Source organism: Tenrec ecaudatus, chromosome 1 (assembly GCF_050624435.1).
Source record: "Tenrec ecaudatus isolate mTenEca1 chromosome 1, mTenEca1.hap1, whole genome shotgun sequence".
In the NCBI taxonomy this organism is placed as follows: domain Eukaryota; kingdom Metazoa; phylum Chordata; class Mammalia; order Afrosoricida; family Tenrecidae; genus Tenrec; species Tenrec ecaudatus.
The window spans coordinates 188,753,040-188,768,602 of NC_134530.1; the positions used below are offsets into that span (position 1 = coordinate 188,753,040).

General features: G+C 43.2%; 1 protein-coding gene across 4 annotated transcripts; it reads right to left on the reverse strand.

Annotated features, from left to right (window-relative positions):
• Positions 1–3,384: 3,384 nt before the first annotated feature.
• LOC142437229 (ubiquitin-conjugating enzyme E2 C-like) lies at positions 3,385–4,111 on the reverse strand. 4 transcript variants are annotated; one of them, XM_075540485.1, is made up of 2 exons: positions 3,962–4,111; positions 3,385–3,880 (listed from the first exon to the last, which is right to left on the reverse strand). In XM_075540485.1, the coding sequence occupies exons 1-2, from the start codon at positions 4,095–4,097 to the stop codon at positions 3,558–3,560; spliced, it is 459 nt and encodes a 152-aa protein (XP_075396600.1). In that variant the 5' UTR covers positions 4,098–4,111; the 3' UTR covers positions 3,385–3,557. The 4 variants fall into 4 exon arrangements, with proteins under 4 accessions (XP_075396600.1, XP_075396601.1, XP_075396599.1 ...); XM_075540486.1 differs by having other exon boundaries at positions 3,385–3,767; positions 3,945–4,111; XM_075540484.1 differs by having other exon boundaries at positions 3,385–3,740; positions 3,813–4,111.
• Between the last annotated feature and the right edge of the window lie 11,452 nt (positions 4,112–15,563).

The window sequence follows — 15,563 nt, forward strand, 5'->3', positions numbered from 1 at the left end:
AACAGGGTTAATTAGGGAAGTTAACAGGTTACCACAAGTCATGATTAGTAAACAGTAATGATATCGTTATTGATCCACAGCGCCTCTCCTCAGCTGGCAGCCAAGTCTCTCTCAGGTCTCAGTCTCTCAGCCATGTGGTCCCTTGACCTTTACCTCCATGGGCCAGAAACCAACCCATCTGTCACTCTGTATCACAGTGCCCTAGTCTCTGGCCAGATGGTAAGAAGGTGCCCTACATTGCCAATGCTGCTCCTGGGCCTCCATACCCCAGGTGCATATGATCTCAGTGGCCTCCACTCCTTGAGACAGCTCTTGCAGTTCCAAGTGTGGCTCATCCTTGTCGTCGGAAGGGTGGTAACAGTCCCCTCTCTTGGTGGTTAGAGGCACTTGGGTGGAGGCTCTCTATGAAGGAATTGTGCTTCACCTCACTCCCTAACCGCATAGGAATTGGACCCCTTGGTTCTGAGAATCACAGAGCCTCTGCCTTGGAATGGGTCTGTAATGTGGCTTCTTCCAACAGTTTACCCAGTGGCCCCTGCAGTCTGCTCACCAAAGAAGAGCCCAGCCTCTGGCTGCCTCCTGAGACCACGCACCCTCCCCAGGGAGAGCTACCTCTCTTAACAAAGCCCAAGTCTGCCTTCACTAGATTCTGCCCCAAAAGTAAACCAGAGACTTAAAAACACAGCCGCATGGGTAGCCCCTCCTGGGCAAGTGCATTCTCATCCCCAAAGCAACTTGACTTGGGATAAGAAGGATATTTGAGCCCATGTCTGTGACATAACATGCCCAAGTGGGGCTGGAGAAGGTGATGAGTCGCCCTTGTCACATGGCAATTTCTACATGTATAATTCAGTGACAATGATGACATTCTCCATGTTGTACAATCCTACCTTCTATCCTTTTCAAAATTGCTCCACCATCGTGAACATTAGCTCAATTCCCTCAAGCACAAGCTCTCTGGTGATGAAGGTCGAGGGGACTGTTCACCTGGGCAGTGCAGGAAACACAATGGAAATCACTCACCCCCAAAACGCAGGGTTTCTGGATTCCTCTCTGCCCGACTCCCTTCTGCTCCCTGCGATGTCACACAGCGCTCCACCAGGTCCTTGTTCATTCCCGTAACTCCTAGCTGTTTTCTCCCACCTGCAAATGAGAAGTGACCCACCTGAGCTCTGCCACAGAGCCCTCTTCTCTAAAGCGATGTAATCATCCCAATTATTTGATGTGTGGACTCAGACACAAACCACAGCAAGGCTTCATTGCTAACTTTTAATTGGTTGTAAAGTAGTGTGTGGGCATGACCTCTTACTAAAAGCCTCCCATTAAGCTTTCATGTTTACATAGCACCATAAATTCGGCTCATCCATCCTCCTGAAACTTCATCAATCCCTCGCCCTCCCTGCAAAGCCAATGATCTTTCTGCATGCTGAGAGTTCCCTTAGCTACAGAGTGAGCGAGCCTGCTCTTCCCCTTCTCCACTGCCCCACCTGGAGCCAATCCACATCACGTGAATTTTGTGTCAGAATGAGCCTTTCAAACACAAACTCACTACCATCGTATTGTTTCTAACTCAGGGACCGATAGGGCAGTAGAGACCTGCTCCTGTGAGTTTCTGAGAATGTAACTCTTTATGGGATAAAAAGCCTCCTCTTGCTTCCTTGGAGCAGCTGATGGGTTCAAACTGTCGGCCTTGTGGTTAGCAGCCCCATTCATAACCACTGAGCCCTGGTGGCGTAGTGGTGCGTGAGTCTTACTTTCCTTCTTTTCCTTGCATCGCTCAGCACCTTCTCTTCCTTGAGTCCTGCATGTCCTTTGTTGTTGTTTAATAATTTTATTGGGGTCTGTACAGCTCTTAGCACAATCCATACATAGATCCATTGTGTCAAGCACATTTGTACATATGTTGCCATCATCATTTTCAAAACATATTCTTTCTACTTAAGTCCTTGGTATCAGCTCCTCATTTTTTACTCCCTCCCCCAAACTCCCCTCCTTCATGAGAACCCTTGATAATTTATAATTAATTATTATTATTTCATGTCTTACACTGTCTCACTTCACCCACTTTTCTGTTGTCCATCCCCCTTGGAGGGGGTTATATATAGTTCATTGTAATTGGTTCCCCTTTCCTTCCCCAACCTTCCCGTTACCCTCCTGGTATTGCTACTCTCATTATTGTTCCTGAGAGGTACATCTGTCCTGGATTCCCTGTGTTTCCAGCTCTTATCTGTACCTGTGTACATGCTCTGGTACGGCAGGATTTGTAAGGTAGAATTGGGATCATGATAGAATTGGAGAGAAAGCATTAAAGAACTAGAGGAAAGTTGTATGTTCCATTGGTGCTACACTGCACCCTGACTGGCTCATCTCCTCCTCATGACTTTTCTGTAAGGGGATGTCCAATTGTCTACAGATGGATGTTGGGTCTCCTCTCTACTCCACACTCCCCCTCAGTCACAATGACATGATTGTTCGTTGATGCCTGATACCTGATCCCATCGACACCTCGTGATCACACAAGCTGGTGTGCTTCTTCCATGTGGGCTTTGTTGCTTTTCAGCTAAATGACCGCTTGTTTATCTTCAAGCTTTTAAGACCCCAGAGGCTATATATTTTGATAGCCAGGCACCATCAGCTTTCTTCACCACATTTTCTTATGCACCCATTTTTCCCTCAGCGATCATGTCGAGAAGGTGAGCATCATGGAATGCCAGGTTATTAGTACAAAGTGTTCTTTCATTGAAGGAGTACTTGAATGGAGGCCCAATTTTATCCTGCTACCTTAATACTTAACATATAAGTATATGCATATGGATCTATTTCCCCATCGTCATATATAAACACATTTACATATGCGCATGCCTGTATTTAGACCTCCGTAAATGCCCTTTATCGCCATTTGGACATCTCAGTGAGAATGTCATGGGAAGGTTCTGAGGCTTCCCCTTCCCGCTAATGTTGTCCCCGCTTTATAAGTCTGCAGCAAAAGGAACAAGCCAACAGAACCTCCGCAAAGTTATACAAGTCTGGGGAAATCAGAAAAAGTGACAAAAATGAAACACAGGCAAACACACAAGTCAGGTTCCAAGAAACATAGAAAATATGCCAAGAAAAAAATGAAATATTTAAGGATAAATATAAGAAACAAATAGGTTGAGAGTATAGTTGCCTTGTAGATATATTTTTTATTTGAGTGTTATTAGAAATGGAAGAATACCAGAGTAAATCAACTTGTTGCAACTAGTAGTGAGTGAATCTTAAGACGAGCTGGAAAATGAAGCACAGACGAGTAAGGATTAAATAGACGATGGCAATGACTTAAAAATCAACAGACTAGCAACATTGAAAGGAATATTTTTTTTCAAACCTGAACCAACCCCAAATGTTATTTATTTAATACAGTCATCACAGGGTGCAAATGGAGACTTAATTTAAAAAACAAACACAACAGAAATGACACCACAGCTTGAGATAAGAGTTCTACACAGACATCAAGGGGCGGGGGGAAGGGAGGACAGACAGCTACAGAAGAGAAGAGAACGCAAGGACAGGGAAGGTTAGGGCTCTTGGCTGGAGACTTGCTTTGAGTAGGTTTCCTGCAGGTATTTCTTAAAGGCTGTGGGGTTTTTCCGGAGTTCCGCAGCATGTGTGTTCAAAGGGCTGTCGATGTTGGGCTCTCCCAGCAGGCTCTGGATGGAGAGGAGAGTCGTCCTGACGTCATACAGGGCAGACCACTTGTCCTTCAGGATGTCTAGGCAGATGTTACCCTGAGTGTCCACATTGGGGTGGTAGCAGGGGGTGAGGAACTTCACTGTGGGTGCATTGTCAGGGTAGCAACTGGGGAGCTCCAGGGAGAGCTTATCCCTCAGGTCTTCATAGACTGTACCAGCTGCTCCGTGGATGGTCCCTATCCACTTGAAAAGGTTGTCTGATTCTGGGAAGGCAGAAATTCCTTTGTTGCCAGACATCATGAGGGTCATCAGCTCCTCTTGTAGCCTCTTGCCCACGGAACCCGGGGCTTCGCCCCCGCTGGGCTCGGCTCCTTTCCGGGCGGCTACGACACTGGCTGCGGCTGGGTCGCGGTTTTGGGAGGCCATTCGCCCGGTGTTGGCAGACGAGATCTCCGGAGACTGGAAGGCAACTGCGAAAGGAATATTTTTATGGAAAATAGAGTTTAACAAATAAGAAAGCAGGAAATAAAGACATAATAGAAGAAGGTTTTCTAGAACTTTTTAGTAAAGAATTGAATCTGTAGAGGGTCTCTTTCCAGGTTAATTGCCAGAGAATAATGATTTTTTTTTTAAAAAAAAACACCATTGTAAACTTTGCATGACAAAAAAATTACACTCCAAGTGAATAAAAATTAAAGTAGCTAAATCAGCAGTTCTCAGCCTGTGGGTGGCAACCTCTTTGGGGGTCAAATGACCCTTTCACAGGGGTCACCCGATTCATCACAGTAGCAAAATTACAGCTATGAAGTAGCAACGAAAATAATTTTATGTTTGGGGGGTTGTCACAACATGAGGAACGGTACTAAAGGGTCATGGCATTAGGAAGGTTGAGAACCTCTGAGCTAAATGATATTACAGCCTAAACAGCAGAAAGCAAGGGAGATGAAGGGGAAAGCTTCCAAGAGTCTGAAAGTCTGTCCCACCTCTAAACTCCAATATTCTCAAAAGAAAAACAGAAATGCTGTTACTGGCTGTGGGTTCCTGTGGGTGAGAATGGTTAATGCTCTCAGCTGCTAAAAGAACAGCTGGAAGTGTGAGTCCATCCAGAACCACCTAGGAAGAAAGGCCTGGAGATCTAAATGCAGAAAGACCAGTCACTGGAAACCTTACAGGGCATACATGGACTTGACAGGAGTCGGATTCACCTCAACGGCCAGCAGTATTCCTGGGTGAGAAGGCGAAGTGCCACAGAAGATAGTGTTAGCCAAGAGGTCATATGAATTTGGTCCCTTTGAATTAATAATGAAAACACTCCATAAGATTTGATACAAGTTATTGAAAATTATAACATGTAAGAATCAAATATTTTTTAAAACACTAATGTCCATCCCCTTCTGTAAATATATACTGTAAAAAAAATAATCCTCTACTGTATGCCAAGCCTGGGACTAGTTTTCTAGAAAAGGCTCTAGCAGGCATTCTTTGGTTGTTTCATATGACAATTATTAAGATGTTATAGTACTGGCTGAAAAATAGAGTATAGGTGTTGGGAGATGGTAGAGATTCCAGAAATAGACCTAAAGAAAGATTTTTTTTTAATGTGACAGGCCAAGTTTAAAAGGAACCACGGGGAAGCAGATAATTGTATGCTTTGTCGGCATCACTGGAAGCCATGTGAAAAAACAAAAACTTACAGTGCAGAGCGCCGGGTGCCCAGGTACATTAGACACCACAATGTCAATAGGAAAATAGATTCCTATCCGACCCAACTGTGGAAGGGGGCAAATTTCCCCCTGCTTAAATCACAAAGTTTTAGTTATAAGGAGCACCCAAATTTAAATTTTCATGAACCAACAACAAAAGAGATGAAAGCTCCACGCATATCAACAAATCTAAAATGTAAAGGAGATAAATGGGAAATGTGGTAAACTACGTGCAATGGAGAAAAGTCTGAATTAAAAGTAAAAGAACTCCCACACATCCACTAGGGATGGAATCATCTGTCTATAACACCTGTGGCTGGAGAAGGTAAACAAATAATGAATGCCAATAACAAAGCTAATGAGGAAGATAATCCATCTCACTCACTGTTCATTAAAGGGAAGAAAAGCAAGGAAACGATGAATTCCCACTTCGTATCTCTGAAAACAAGTTGAAATAATCAAAACTCAGGGCTGGTTCCATGTCTGCGTTCTCCCTCATCCCAAGTGTCAGTGCCCATCTTCTAGAGGATAGATCCGGAGTAAATAACCCAGACACATGTCCTTGCCTCCCCCAAGGTTTCCCTGCTGGGAGAGTCAGGCGAACTATGGCTGACAAGCTATCTTTGTGCCGTTGTTCCTGGTAGCCATCCTGCTTACCAAATACTTACATATTGGGGAGAGCTTAACTAATCTGAAAATCATAAAGCCATTGGCCACCAATTGAAAGTTGTTTGAAGACATGGAAAAGCAGAGACACAATTTTAAAGAGAAAAGCACAGGGTGTGAAGCCCATTGCGCACAAATCAAGTAGAAAAGATCGGACTTTATTGAAACATACAGAAGACAATGTAGGCGCCTTTAAAAGAGTTGCCCTTGAGTCAATTCCGACTCCTGGCAAATTCAAGTCTGTCAGAGGAGGGCTGGGCTCCATAGGGTCTTCAAAGGCTGAGTTTGAGGGAAGTCAATTTCCCAAGTCTTTCTTTTGAGCTGCTTCTGGGTGAACTTCAACCCCCAACCTGCCAGCAGCTTGGAGCTTAACTGCTTTTGCCACCCAGGGATGAAAAAGGTGTCGGAGTGGTGATAGTTGTGACTACATGAAAGCCAACTTTTATTGAGCCAGAATTTTATGCTATGCACTATCCTATGGTCTTTATGAAAATAATCCCAGTGTCTTTAATAGTCTATACAGTCGTTATGATCTCCAGAGAAAACTGATGTATGCAGAGTTAAGTAACTTTCCCAAGGTCACACAGGTATGTCAATGAGTAAGAACACATACTCTGTTAAAATAAACAAAGAGATTTCTTGAAAGTTCAAAAATATTTCAAATCATGCACGATACTGACCTTACACAGTGAAATCAGCATTTCCAAATGTAGAGTAATAGAGGCATACTTATGCGGTAAAATCAAGGCTCAAAGGTAAAACATTCTGATTGGAAGATAAAAGATCAGAGAAGCCGGTGACAGGATATCTTGAAATGGAGAAGAAGGCTTTATAGTAATTGGTTGAAGCATTAATACAGGTTATTTGGATTGCTTTAATATACAACTAAGAGGTTTTACAGATGATCACATCTTCCTGAGGGCTGCTGATGGCATATCTGATAAGAGTTTTGTGCCAAGATACTCTCTTAGGAACATTTTTTCATATCTTTAGTTTAATCAAAGAGAAAAAAATATATATATATATATTCTTTGTCATATACTTCAGTCTATTGAAGGATTTGACAGGGAAAGTATTTTGCTATGTACTTAAGACTAAGTACTGTCTTTGACTATTACAATGTGTGCTAGGCTGGATTCTTTAGAGGGACAAAACCAGTGACACTTACACAGGTATACAAAGAGAGAAGCTTGTATCAGGAGAAATGATTCACACAGTTGTAGGATTGGGTAAGTTCAGCCTGATTCAAATCTGTGAGCCAGATGTTAAACTGCAGACTCTTCTTGAACCACGCATTGCCTGGAATCAATGGACCAGGAATCGAGAAGACAAAGCGGAAAACCACAGGCTGTTGGATGTCATCAGATCAGGCCTGTGGCTGGCAGAGTAAAGCAACAGTAAGGTAGGCAAAGCTCTGATTGCTCCTAGCGTCAGCAGGCAATATGGTGAGCCATTAACTCCAAAATCAGAGATCAGTGAAGCAGATGTGGATCCAGGCCAAAAAGAAAGGGAGAGTTAGCTTCCCCAGGGTCAGCGTATACTAGTAGGCCACACCACAGTGAAACTTCCTTTCAGTTGTATCAAGGAGGTAGTGCTCCACCCTGTTCTTCACATAACTGCTTAGCTGCTTATAGATGGTCCCAATGTTGATTACATTATGTGAGATCACATCATGTTCCAACCAAGTTAACAGCAAACCTAACTATCACACAGAGAAAGTAAATAATCATCAAATAAGATGGGGAAAAGATCATATCATTGAGAATGAAGGGGAGTGCAAAGTGGGGGCATAAAGCCCATCTGTAGGCAACTGGACATCCCCTTAAGGAAGGGTCGTGGGAAAGAGAGGAGCCAGTCAGGGTGCAGTGCAACAATGATGAAACACAACTTTCCTGTAGTTCCTAAATGCTTCCTCCCCACCGTGCCCCCTGCCCCCCAAACTATCATGATCCCAATACTACCTTGCAAATTTGGCTAGACCAGAGGATGGACATTGGTACAGCTAGGAACTGGAAACAGGGAATCCAGGACAGATGATCCCTTCAGAACCAGTGGCTAGAGTGGTGATACCGGGAGGGTGGAGGCAGGGTGGGGTTGAAAGGGGGAACCGATTACAAGGATCTACATATAACCTCCTCCCTGGGGGACAGACAGCAAAAAAGTGGGTGAAGGGAGATGCCGGACAGTGTAAGACATGACAAAATAATAATTTATAAATTATCAAGGGTTCATGGGGGAAGGGGGAGCAGGGAGCGAGGGGAAAATGAGGAGGTGATACCAAGGGCTCAAGTAGAAAGCAAATGTTTTGAGAATGATGAGGGAAACAAATGTACAAAAGTGCTTGGCACAATGGATGTATGTGTGGATTGTGATGAGAGTTGTATGAGCCCCCAATAGAATGCTTTATTTTTAATCTTAAAGAACAAAAATGTCATTTTGAGAACTGAGGTACATCTGATCCATGCGATGGTATTTTCAGTCACCCTACACATATGTGAAAGCTGGACAATGAATAAGGGAGACTGAAGAAGAATCCATGCATTTGAGCCATGTTGGCCAACAATTTTATAAGTACCATGAACTGCCAGAAGAATAACATGTTAGCAGTTGGATGGGAGAAATGGGAATGGTGAGACTTCATCTCACACTTGGACAAGTTAGCAGGACAGACCAGTTATTGGGAAAGGACATCATGCTTGGTAAAGTGGAGGTCAGTGAAAAAGAGGAAGAAATAAATGGCCACAGTGGTCACAACAAGGAGCCGCCGCGAGGATGCACGTGTTTCAGGACCAGGCCCCGGTGAATTACAACAGACTCAAGACAACCAACGAGATGGAAGTGAGTTCTGACCTGAGCGGATCCTCTGACAGGAGTCAAATGCCTCACATTTCGAAACTCTCATAAACTAGTATGTTTTGAAGGTGGAATCGGAGCACCACAGTCCATGCTCCTCTCAGCTACTCTTTGTGACAGCCTCGTAAATCTCCTAGGAGAATTCAGTGGTCAGGGTCTTGGCTGTCAGGAGTTAGAACCCACCAATGACTGAGGGAAAAAGGATCTGGCAGTTTGATCCTGTAAAGATCACACGCTAGGAAAGCCTACGGGGCAACCTACTCTGTCCCACAGGATCCCCGTAAGTTGGAATCAACTGAATGGCATGTAACAACAATAAAATTTCATTTACTTTTTGAGATCTGCATTCTACATGTTCTCTGATTTTTCTTTATAGCACAACCTGGCTGATTTGTTTTCTTGAATAGGTTCTGGTTGACCCTCTTCTCCGGCAGGGTGTCTTCGCTAAATGCTTAGAAACCCATGATCAGAGATGTTCTCTGCTCCCCAAATGTTCACTGAAGCTTTCATGGTTCAGGTACGTATTAAAGCTTAAATTCTCAGCACTTTTTTTGGTTGTTTTGGTTTACAACAAGAGCCCTACCTCCATTTTGAGTCTGGGCGTAATACCTTCTCTACTAACCATCAATGTGGTAGAAGCTTTGCCCTTAGGCAGAATGTGTTTCTGTAGAGTAAGTAGATTGTGACACCCTTAGCCAACCCAGGAGGAGTCCTGGTGGCATAGTGGGTTAAGCATTGGGACTAACCACAGGATTAGTGGTCCAAACCCGTGAGCAATTCCACAGAGGAAAGATGAGGCGGTTTGCTTCCATTTATTTATTTTGTATTATTTAAGTATTATAGCTGATAATGCAAAGGTATTTGGTTGTGTAGACCATAACCAACTAATGAAGGCCTTGAGAAGAATGGGAATTCCAAAATACTTCATTGTGCTCATTCAGAACCTGCACATGGGTCAAGAGGCCCTTGGGTGAACAGAACGAGGGAAGACAGCCTAGTTTAAAAATCAAGAAAGCTGGGTGTCGGAGTTGTATCCTCTCACCCCACTTTAGCTGTATGCAATCAAATAATCAGAGACGCTGCTTTATATGAAAAGGAATGCAGGATCAGGATTAGAGACAATCTTATTAACAACCTGTGATATGTAGATGACATGGCACAGCCTTGCTTGCTGAATATGAGGACTTGAAGCATTTACTGATAAGATAAAAAAAATTATAGCCTTCGGTGTATATTGTAACTCAATGTTTAAAAAAAATGTTTACAAATGGACCAATAGGTCATATCATGATAAATGGAGAAAGATAGAAATTAAAAATATTTTCTCTTGGTTGGACCCACAGTCAATGTTCAAGAAGCAATAATCAAGAGATCAAATGATGCGTTACATCTGCTACACAAGACCTCTTTAAAATGTTGAAAAGCAAGAATGTGTATGAGAGTCAGGTTTATTGTGTCAACTAGGCCTCTGTAGGAACATGTGAGTGGAGTATAAACAGGTCGCAGCTTGAGGGTGACCAAGATAAAAGCTTTCTGAGGCCAGCCTCCATCCCTCTTTCTCCCTGGTGATAGGACCAGTGTTCTGCTGCCTGAGCCATGTGCTGCACTACCTATGGGTCAAGCCAACTGGTGAATCCTGTCGCCTTGCAGTATATTGCTAGAGCTTGAGGCTCCTTCAAGACCTGCTTCTCCACGCTGCTGGTGGATTATGTGGGTGTTAGTGCATTCCTTGGTTGGGCTTGAGATTCTATCAGAGCCTGTTTCGCTAGGCTCCCAAGCTACTGACTGTTGCTGCCCCACCCTGATATCTGCTTCCTGCAGCTGACCCTCTTTGTCTTGCCTGTTGGCAGATTCTGCTGTCTGCTTCCTTTACCTTGGACCAGCAGCCAGCAAACATAAGAACAATTGTGAGGCTGGCACCGGGACAGAATGTGTTTCATTCTGTTGTACATAGGGTCCCTATGAGTTAGAATCAACTTGATGGCAGTAGGTTTGGGTTTGATGTAACCAACCCAAGTAGTCTTGCCCTCAGGAGACTTGCCTGGGTATGCTGTAATATGCTTTGGAATGCTGGGGTCACATGATCATGTCATACTCCAACAGACTATCAAGTACCCAGGTGGCTGGAGGCTCCCCAAACCAATTCTGTAAGTTTTTCTTATCTGAAATTGTGTACAGATTCCAATGGTCCTTTTCCAGCTTCCATAGTCCTGCCTGTAACAATAATGTATGAACCTACTGCAAATCATTATTGTTATGACCACCCCCTTTGTCTTCTATCATCTATAATTAAGTCATGTAGCCATGAATCCTTCAGACCCCATTGTGACCTCATGCCAATGGTCTCTCTCATCAGGATGGTTTGTCTTTGTTCTGTGTAAGGCTTAATAAAGGAACCTCTACCAAATATATTTGAATTTGAGGTCTTTTCCCCCTAAAATAGGTTTAATGGAATAGACTCATGCCCACTGTCTTTTGATATTAGCATACAAGTTCCCCTCCCCCATAATCACAGACTCACATACAGTATTTATTTGCTGTAAGATCACTTCCAAAAGATCTGGTTCTACATTATTCCTTCACTTCTCTCTCATACGTCTCTTCATCTTCTTGATGAATATTTAGCACCAACATACCTTAAAATGATTCTAAAAGCATTATTTTATAATCAGGCACTCTGGCTGAGCCAAACATCTCCTTGAAGAGCCTTTGCCTTACACTAATCACATTTGAGCAGGCAAAATAGAAGTGCTTTTCAACACTTCTATGTGGCTGCCTCTCTGAAATATTGGGTTTGGGGTCAGCCTATAAATGAAGCTAGAGCTATGAGGGAAACGTCCCAGATGTGATTTGTCAGTCCAGCCCGGTGTTTGGGTAGCATGAATGCACGTATAAAACACTTCTAGGCTTGATACAAATGAATGTCGCGTTGTTGACATTTGAGAGCAGGAGGTGGTTGACTATTGCCCAGTGCCTCTTTTAAAAGAACCCTTGAGCAAAAAATGGTTTCACATTGTTCAATGGTTGAAAAAATAACCAAAAGAGGAATACTTTTCTGAGACATGTAAAAATGATAAGAAATCCAAATTTCAGTATACATAAATACCATTTAATTGGAACACAGCCACGCCCATTTTATAAGGGACATCAGAGTTGAGCATTGGCAATCATGCTCCCTTCAAAGCCTAAAAGTTTTACAAATAGCAGCCCTGGTGGTGCTGTGGGTGAGGTGTTGGGTTGCTAACCACAAGGTAGGTGGTCCAAACCCACCAGCCTCTTCACAGGAGAACCATGAAACTGTCTGCTCCTGTAAAGAAAGGTCCCAGCCGAGCTCGTCAAGGTGCGATGTAGCAATGATGAAAAATACAACTTTCCTCTAGTTCCTAAATGCTTCCTCCACCTCCCCACCCCCCGCAGCCAACTATCATGATCCCAATTCTACCTTGAAAGTCTGGCTAGACCAGAGGATGTGCACTGGTACAGATAGGAACTGGAAACACAGGGAATCCAGGGCAGATGATCCCTTCAGGACCAGTGGTGAGAGTGGCGATACTAGGAGGGTAGAGGAAGGGTAGATTGGAAAGGGGGAACTGATTATAAGGATCTACATGTGACCTCCTCTCTGGGGAATGGACAACAGAAAAGTGGGTGAAGGGAGATGTCGGACAGGGCAAGATATGACAAAATAATAATTTTTAAATTATCAAGGGTTCATGAGGAAAGGGGGAGTGTGGAGGGAGGGGAAAAATGAGGAGCTGATGCCAGGGGCTTAGGTGGAGAGTAAATGTTTAGAGAATGAAGAGGGCAATGAATGTACAAATGTGCTTTACACAATTGATGTATGGATGGATTGTGATAAGAGTTGTATGAGCCCCTGATAAAATGATTTTTAAAAAATGAATTACACGCTAATATAAAACAGAAAGGAAGGAAGGAAGGAAGGAAGGAAGGAAGGAAGGAAGGAAGGAAGGAAGGAAAGAAAGGGAAAGAAAGAAGAAAGAAAGAAAGAAAGAAAGAAAGAAAGAAAGAAAGAAAGAAAGAAAGGAAGGAAGGAAGGAAGACAGGTCCCAGCATGAGTAGAGGCCCACACTCATATTCATTACAGCACCAGTCACAGTACCAACAAGATGGGAATTCCCTCAATGCCCAGCAGGGGCAGCGTGGTAAATAACTTTGGTACATGCACACAATGGAATGCTGCACTAGAGTAAAGGATAACAATGAGTCTTCAAAACACTCACGTGAATGAACATGAAGGACTTTATGCTGAGGGAAATTAGTACAGCACAAAAGGACGAATATTGCACGACCACTATTATAAAAAGGCAAGACTAGATTTTCATGTGAAAAAAGGATTTTATAGTCTCAGGAATTCTTTATAGGGTCACAACGTGTCAGAATCTACTTGATGGCAGTGAGTAGGGCTTTTTTAAAAAAATCTTAATCTGAAGTTATATAAAAAAAACATGATTGTTCTCTTTGAAGGCTTCCCCCAGTTGATCTTTGCACATCAGCCGGAACTCTCTGCCTGAGAAGGGTTAGCGACCCACCACGAGGTTGCCCATGGTCGGTTGTGGCCTTGTTTTAATTCTTCCAGTCTAGGTCTAAATGGAATCACTGTCCTTGTTCTATGTTTTTGAAACACAACACAAGAGAGCTTTCATCCTTGTAAACACGAAGTCATACCAGGGTAAGTCCAAAATATTGCTGCAAAACCATGTTGTCATTAGGTGCCATCATTTTGGCTCCAGTTTGTAGCAACCTGTGTACCACAGATCAAAACCAGTCCCGTCCTCACAATAGTTGATGCATTTGAGCCCACTGCTGGCGGCGCCTGCAATCTGTGCTAATCTATCTGACCCTCTCCTATACTCAGCATGATGTCATGTTCAAGGAACTGATCCCTCCTGATAACATGAGCAACATACAGGAGACCAAGGGCTTCGTCAAATTCTTTATTCAACAACAATCTCAGAATGCAAAGCTATTGCCCTCCATCTAGATACCTGCACTTCTGCATGTGGTGTTCGCAGTTTGCTAGTCCTACTTTAATAAAATAGTGATAATAAAAGGCAATAATAAGGAAAACAAAAAGAGAAAATTATTCAACTTACAAGAACTGATTTACCGTGTAGTCATTGAAACAGAAATCTCTATCATGTCAAAATGACAGTTTGGGTATCTGTAAGAGACTCAAATCCTGTTTCTTTTATATGTTCTTTCAGTCTGGGGGACACAACAACAAATAATTCCTGAAGGAGCCAGGTCAAGGCTGTATATGTTGGATAGCACTTGCTAATCTCGAAGAATGAGCAGGTGAATTGTCGTGATGGAGAAAACTTTCCTGGTCCTTTTCTCACCAATGCCTTTTTCAATTTTTAAAAAATCCCCTCTAGGATCCTGCTGTGTCCTTCCGGACAATCTATGGAGATTATACCTTTGATATCCCCAAACAGTCACCATAACATTCAGAGATGATCACTCCATCTTGACTGGAACTGGTCCAGCTAATACCTTGGAAGCCACTGTTTCAATTGGATCCCACTCTCTGCTTCTCACTCACTGCCATCGAATCATTTCAGACTCATAGCAGCACTATAGGATATAGTACAACCATCCCTATGGGTTGCTAAGACTCTGTGGAAAAAGAAAGCCTCGTCTTTTTCCTGCAGAGGGGCTGGTGGTTTTGAACTGCTGACCTTGCGTTTAATAGCCCAATGTGTAACCCATCGAGGCAACTTGGGTTCTTGGCTCTCTGAGAGGTATTGATAAATCGGAGATTCATCCTCAGTCACCATCTATTCCTTAAGATTATCTTCATTCACTTCAATCTTGCTTTAAAAACTGATGGAAAGAGAAGCTCGTTATGGTAGCAACACTGTTTTGTTCTTCCTGCAACACTTTTGGTAGCCGCCAAGATGAAAGTGTGCCGAGGGCAAGATGCTGGCTTAAAGTAGAAAACTCTGAACCTTGTAGGATTCCAACTTCAATAGCTTTTGCATAAACGGTAATCTTATGGTCTTCTTCCACCAATTTCAGAAGAGCGTTGGTGGCGTAATGGTTACAAGTTGGGCTCAAACCTCAAGGCAGGTAGTTTGAAACCACCGGCCTCTCCTCGAGAGAAAAATGGGGCTTCCTCCTGTAAAGAGTTCCAGTTTCGGAAACACACATCGAGCTTGTTCTAAAGGGTCGGTATGAATTGGCATCGACTCAAAGGAAGTGAATTTTACCATTCCTGAACTTTAGCTGCAGTTGCTTCATTTGTCAAGGTTGACGGTCTTCCCTCTTTGAGCTCATCTTTGACGTCTCCCCGACCTTCCTGAAAGCACTTGTTCCACGTCAATAAAAGCCATTTTTTTTCTTGTGAAGCAGCATTCCTAAATCTTGATGCAAAGCTCCAATGTTTGGAAAGATGTCCACTTGTGTTTGTTTGGAAATGTGATCTTAGCCCTGAATCAATGAGCTGGTCCATGTATATTTCATAGCACTTTCAAGGCTATGACCTTTCAGAAGCAAATCACCAAGCCTGCCTTTGTAGGCATATCTGGATGGCTTCGAACCATCAACCTCCCATAGAGCACCCAAGCACTGAATTGTTTGCACCCTCAGGGACACCACCTGATGCATAGCAAGCAGATAATAAAGACTGACTAAATGGAGTCGTAAAAGA